This window comes from Corvus brachyrhynchos, unplaced genomic scaffold, assembly GCF_000691975.1.
Source record: "Corvus brachyrhynchos isolate BGI_N302 unplaced genomic scaffold, ASM69197v1 scaffold437, whole genome shotgun sequence".
Lineage (NCBI taxonomy): Eukaryota > Metazoa > Chordata > Aves > Passeriformes > Corvidae > Corvus > Corvus brachyrhynchos.
The window spans coordinates 136,003-142,261 of NW_008238962.1; the positions used below are offsets into that span (position 1 = coordinate 136,003).

The 6,259-nt window shown below is 51.4% G+C and overlaps 1 protein-coding gene across 4 annotated transcripts in view; it reads right to left on the bottom strand.

Moving 5' to 3' along the window:
- ARHGAP39 (Rho GTPase activating protein 39) overlaps positions 1 to 6,259 on the bottom strand; it is a 63,441-nt gene that overhangs the window by 36,942 nt on the left and 20,240 nt on the right. For 2 of the 4 annotated variants that reach the window (XM_017738653.1, XM_017738654.1), the window contains exon 2: positions 1,264 to 1,695. In XM_017738653.1, the coding sequence (XP_017594142.1) occupies positions 1,264 to 1,695 (432 nt within the window). Of the gene's footprint in view, positions 1 to 1,263; positions 1,696 to 2,795; positions 2,901 to 6,259 lie in introns of those variants that run through there. The other 2 variants (XM_017738652.1, XM_017738655.1) reach the window with 2 other exon arrangements.

Below are 6,259 nucleotides of genomic sequence, written 5' to 3' on the forward strand. Positions count from 1 at the left end.
CGTCCTCTCTTGTGAGGGTGGTGGAGCACTGGAATGGAATTCCCAGAGCAGCTGTGGCTGCTCCATCCCTGGAAGTGTCCAAGGCCAGGTTGGACGGGGCTTGGAGCAGCCTGGGATAGGGGAAAGTGTCCCTTTGTCAGGGAGGTGGAATTCCATCACCTTTAAGGCCCCTTCCAACCCAAACCATTCCATAACTCCGTGATTCCATGACTCTGTGTTTCCACGTCTGCCTGCAGTGAACAACCCCAAACCCATCTCCCTCCCCCAGATCCCCCTGCCCCACAAGGACACCCCATTCCCAGGCTCAGAGGTTCCATCAGAGCCTCTTCCAGGACCTCGGGAAGGTGGCACCTCCCTCAACGTGCAGAGCCGAGGCCGCCTCTGATGTCCCACATGAAAGCACTTGCTGAGCTGGCTATTCCTGTTCCCATCCAGCCGCAGTTTCTGGGTGCCAGGCGTCGGGAGCAGGAGTTGGGAACAGGAATTCCACCCCTGCTTGGTCTCCTCAACCCGGCTGGGTCCTTAACGTGGTCAAAGGCATCAATTAAGGGAAGACAAATCCATTAATTAATGACCTGCCTCAGGTTGCCCAGAAAAGCTGTGGCTGCCTCGTCCCTGGAATTGTTCCAAGTCAGGTTGGAGCAACCTGGGATAGTGGGAGGTGCTCCCATCTGAAAAACATGGATTTTAAGGCTCCTTCCAACTCAAACCATTCCATGATTCTGTGATTTGCAGCTTTCAACTCATAAAAGATGAAACAACGACAGAGCAGCAACACAAACGTCTCCCAACATTGTCCGTGGACCTTGGGAATTGAGCACTGACTCCCTTCTCCTTCCCGAGGGAAATTATCCCACAGGCCAGGAGCTCCCCAGGCCTGTGGCTGTGGCATGAATCATCCCGACTCCTTAGGGAGATCTTATCCAGGGAAATCATTTAAAACCACACCGGGCTCTAAACCCAGATTTCCAATCCTAAAAATGAATTTCAGAGGCCAAGAGATGATTCCTTGAAGGATCCTTTCTGCAGGGAACATCTAAATTGTTCCTAAGGTGGAAAAACACCTTCTCCCGATGTTTTTCCCTCTTTCTCCTTGTTTTGTGGAGGATTCAACTGGGTGGACACCCATGAAGAGTCGAGCTGGAGGAACGATCCATAAAATGTCTTTGCCCAAGACCTGCAGGATGAGGATCTCTGCTCTTTTCTCCCGGAGACCACCAGGATTAGGAATTCCCAATTTCATCCCACCCATCCCACCTTTACCTTTCCGTTTCCTCCTTCACCACGGAATACTGGCTGGACTGACGGCTCGACCGCTGCTCCTGCACCTTTTCCTTGCCCTCCAGCTCCTGCTCCAGGGACGAGCTGGTGCTTCCTTCCCTGCTGACATTGCTGCTCCTCCCGGGGCTGTTTTCCGTGGAAGCCCGCGGCGACTCCGTGTTCTGCTTCAGGGTCTGCAGCTTGGCCAGGGGGATGATGTCGCAGTTCTGGGGACGGTGCCACACCGTCCTCTGCGTGGTGGCATTGTAGTAGTAGAAGCGGGAGGTGTTGGGGTCGAAGAGCTCCCACCACTGGTTCTCATTGGTGCGTTTGATCCGCACCCCGGCGGGGGGGTCCCACACGCACTCCCCCGTGATGAGGTTGGCGTACATGCGCTCCCGGGTCCGAGGCTCGATGATTTCCACCCATTCCAGCCTGGAAAAGGACAAGGAGAGAAGGGAAACGTCAACCGAGTGATCTCTGAAGGTCACCCAAACCATCTGATGATTCCGTGATTTGATGTGAGCGCAGGGCGGAGAAGAGCAACGACTCTTCCTTCCAACCCCACTTGAGTCTCTCAGCTCCAAGGCTCGATGATTCCTACCCATTCCAGCCTGGAAAAGCACGAGGAGTGAGTGGGAAACTTCTACCAAGATCCCTTCCAACCCCAACCATCCAATGGCTGCACGACTCGGCGCTCGCAGTGAGCACGGGATGAAGAACAACAACTCTTCCTTCCACCCCCACTGAGTCTCCCAGCTCCGAGGCTTGATGATTCCCACCCATTCCAGCCTGGAAAAGAACAAGGACAGACAGGAAACTTCAACCAAGGTCCCTCCCAACCCCAAGTCATCCCATGATTCCATGATTTGACACAAATGCAGGATGGAGAACAGTGACTTCACAACTCTTCCCTCCCATTGAGTCTCCCAGGTCCAAGACTCGATGATTCCCACCCATTCCAGCCTAGAAAAGCACAAGGAGTGAAGGGAAACTTCTACCAAGATCCCTTCCAACCCCAACCATCCAATGGCTGCACGACTCGGCGCTCGCAGTGAGCACGGGATGAAGAGCAACAACTCTTCCTTTCACCCCCATTGAGTCTCCCAGGTCTGAGACTCGATGATTCCCACCCATTCCAGCCTGGAAAAGAACAAGGAGTGAGGGGAAGCATCAACCAAGGTCCCTTCCAATCCCAGCTATCCAATGGTTCCGCAACTCGGCACTCGCAGTGAGCGCGGGATGAAGAATGACTTCACCACTCTTCCTTCCACCCCCATCGAGTCCCACAGAATTATTTACACAAACCAGAGAATTCCCAAAGGGCTTCCAACCAATCCCTGATTTTCGGCTCCCAGGGAAAATCCAGTAAGTCTGCAAAGCACACGCCCGGCTTGGGGCCCCTCAGTGTCCACCTGGAATCGCGGCTTCCACCCCGAGCCCTCCACAGCTGAACCCCCTGAGGGTCCAGACCCGGGGATCAAAGCACATTCTGTGAGGGAATGGGAAGGACTGGATGGACTGGAAACACCAACCTGGAGATGAACTTCTTTTGCACGACCACCCGGCGGCCTGGCGCTGCTGCCCAGACCACCAAAACCGGCAGCATTTCCCACAAAAACTCCAAAATGATGGATTCGACCTCCCCCAGTCCAGCTGGAGCAGCGCTGCTCCCCGGCACAGATCCTGAAGCTCCTTCCCTCTGTCCTGATTTCAACACCGGGAAAAGGCGGCAGCTCTGTGGGACCCACCTCCGGCATCATCCCAAAACCACTGGCCCCAAAACACCTGGGCTGGGTGGCAACCACGGGTGGCACCAACACCGAAACCTGATGGTGGCGGGGATGGAGATGGTGAGGATGGAACAGGCCCAACCATGTCCTGGGCTCCATGGGAAGGAATGGAATGGAATGGAATGGGAGGGAATCATGGAATGGAATTGAGTGGAGTAGTCCCATGGGCAGGGACAACTTCCCCTATCCCAGGGTGCTCCAAGCCTTGTCCAACCTGGCCTGGGACACTTCCAGGGATCCAGGGGCAGCCACATATTCTCTGGGAATTCCATCCCAGCCCCTCACCCCCCTCCCAGCCAAGAATTCCTTCCCAATATCCCATCCATCCCTGCCCTCTGGCAGTGGGAAGCCATTCCCTGGGTCCTGTCCCTCCATCCCTTGTCCCAAGTCCCTCTCCAGCTCTCCTGGAGCCCCTTTAGGCACTGGAAGGGGCTCTGAGGTCTCCCTGGAGCCTTCTTTTCTCCAGGCTGGACATTCCCAGCTCTCCCAGCCTGGCTCCAGAGCAGAGGGGCTCCAGCCCTTGGAGCAGCTCCATGGCTTCCTCTGGATTCGCTCCAGCAGCTCCACATCCTTCTGTTGTTGGACCCCAGAGCTGGAAGCAGAATTCCAGGTGGGGTCTCACCTGAGTGGGGCAGAGGGGCAGAATTCCCACCTTTCTTGCTTCCCACACTGTGGGATGAGCCTGGGATATGTGGAATTTCCAGGACCAGAGCACATGGACAGGTCATGTGAAGCTTCTCACCCACCAACACCCCCAATTCCATCTCCCCAGCGCTACTCTCCATCCTTTCCCCCCATTCATGTTTTCCTGGAATTGCCCTGACCCATGTTACTCAGAACCACAACAAAAGAGGTTTTTGGGATCATCCAGCGGCAACGGGAGCTTAGAAATTCCAAACAGGATTAAAAAAAGCCGTAATCCCAAGGAACAGAGAATTCCACTGATTTTTCAGACTACCCCAAACACTGCACTTGTCGCCTCTGGATCATCCAGAGGACACCTGAGACATTCCGGGATCCGCTTCCTTATTCAAATTCCTCAGGTTTTTTTGCGTGGGTTTATGTAAAAAAAATCGAAGGAATTAAATAAAGTTATTTGGGATTTATCCTTGTCTGCATTTACAAGGCTTTTAAGGAATGTCTAGAAATAGATAAGAAGGAATAAAAAGCTAAGCGAGGCTTATGAAGGAAGGTGCCACTTAAACCTGACACATCCAGGGAATCAGACAATGATGAATCACATGGATTGCATCCTGACACCTTTTCCTGGGAATGAATCCCTGGAGGCTCTTCAGAAATGCCCAATTTGCAAGAAAAATAGTCCCTGGAGAGGGGTCCCAGGTGTCAGCCTGGCCCTGAGCCCTCCGCTGATCCAGCTCATTTTCCAACTGGATTTAAACCTCACGATCGAGAAAAGAGTGGGATTTTCAGGTTGTGGGTTCCCAGATTGGCTCGAAACCCCCTAAAGGATGAAAATGTGTCCAACTCCTCTGGGAAAAGAGAGGAAAATCCGTAATTAAGCTTTTCCCTGCAGAACAGAGATTAAAAGCAGTTGGAGAAGAGTCTATCCTAAATCACGGCTTGACTCATTCTGCAAAACTCGGACCCAATCCAGCAGGGAACTGCAACTGGAAGCCACTTCCAGCTTTGGAGAATTGGATCATCAACGGGATTGGCCAAAGAACTGGCCAAGGTGGCCGACGGCACCTGGTTTATCCCAGCCCAGGGAAGGTTTGGAATTCCCAGGATATTGAGGGACTGGGGCGTGTTCAGGAAAGGCAATGGGATGATCTTGAAGGTCCCTTCCAACCTAAAGCGTTTCCTGTTTTTTATGAGGCAATTCAAATTCCCAGTTCTTGGCAAGATTTTGGAGACCTTGGAAGCGGCTCCACAGCACTTGGGGTGCTCTGCTCCCCAAATCTCCCACTCCCAGGTGATCCCTTTGGATTCCCAAACCAAAATATCCAAGAGATCCAAGAACCAAACATGTCCGAGAACCCAAATCCCCCCATTAGAGCCCAATCCCCCCAAAACGATGATTCCCATCTTGATTCCCATCTTGATTCCCATCTTATTTCCAATCTTATTTCCATGCTTAAAATTAATTAAAACCCCTCCAAACTTCATAAAAATTTAAACTAATAATGGAATTATTAAATGAGTTGGGGTGAAAGGAGCTTTTAAAGCTCATCTGTTCCAACCCCTGCCTGTTATTTTATTTATTATTAATTAACATTAATGATTATACCCTTTGTTTTATTCACTATCCCCATTATTTATTATCCACTTCATTATTATTATTATTATTATTATTACTATTATTACTACTTTACTTGGTACACCCTTTATTTTATTTATTACTGATTTTTCAGGGATATTTAACTTAAAATATTATTTTAGCCTCTGGAAAAAACCACAATTCCTTAATGCCAGACCTTGGAAAACCCGGGCTGACGAAGGCGGAACCGAATCCCTGAGTGTCAGCAATAAACCAGGGAATATCAAAGTCTTTGGGAGCTGGGGCATTTTTCTGCACCGGTAATTCCATTTTTAGGGAAGCACATTATTAACCTGAAAGGTGGAATTGTTCTTGGTCGTTCCTGATGGATGCAGCGGGAAAAAAATCAGGGCAGGCACCCAAAGGAGCAGCTGGAGCTGCTGGAAAAGCTCGGAGTGGGATAAAGTTAAGGAAAAATACTCCAGCTTTTCCCACTGAGGAGGAGTCACCTGCTCAGGGAGCAGCTGGGGAGATGTTAAATGGGAAAAAAAATCATGGAATGAGGGCTGGGTGAGGGGTGGATCCTCAGCCAGTCCATGGAGACCGGGAAAAGAGCTCTGGTGGTTTCACTGTTTGCTCCAGAAAAGCCGAGCCATGGAATCGCTGTGGTCCCATCCCTTGCTGTGGAATTTTGGGAAATTGAATGTTTTTTCCCCAAAATTCCAAGGCAAATCTGTGGTAGCTTGACTCCAGGTGTCCTCTGTCCACCACGCCACTGGTGATGATCGTGGAAAAACATGGAATGGTTCGGGTGGGAAGGAACCTTTGAGGGTCATCCCACTCCATGGGCAGGGACAGCTCCCACTATCCCAGGGTGCTCCAAACTGGCCTGGGACACTTTCAGGGATGGGGCAGCCACAGACTCTCTGGGAATTCCATTCCAGCCCCTCACCACCCTCCCAGCCAAGAATTCCTTCCCAATATCCCC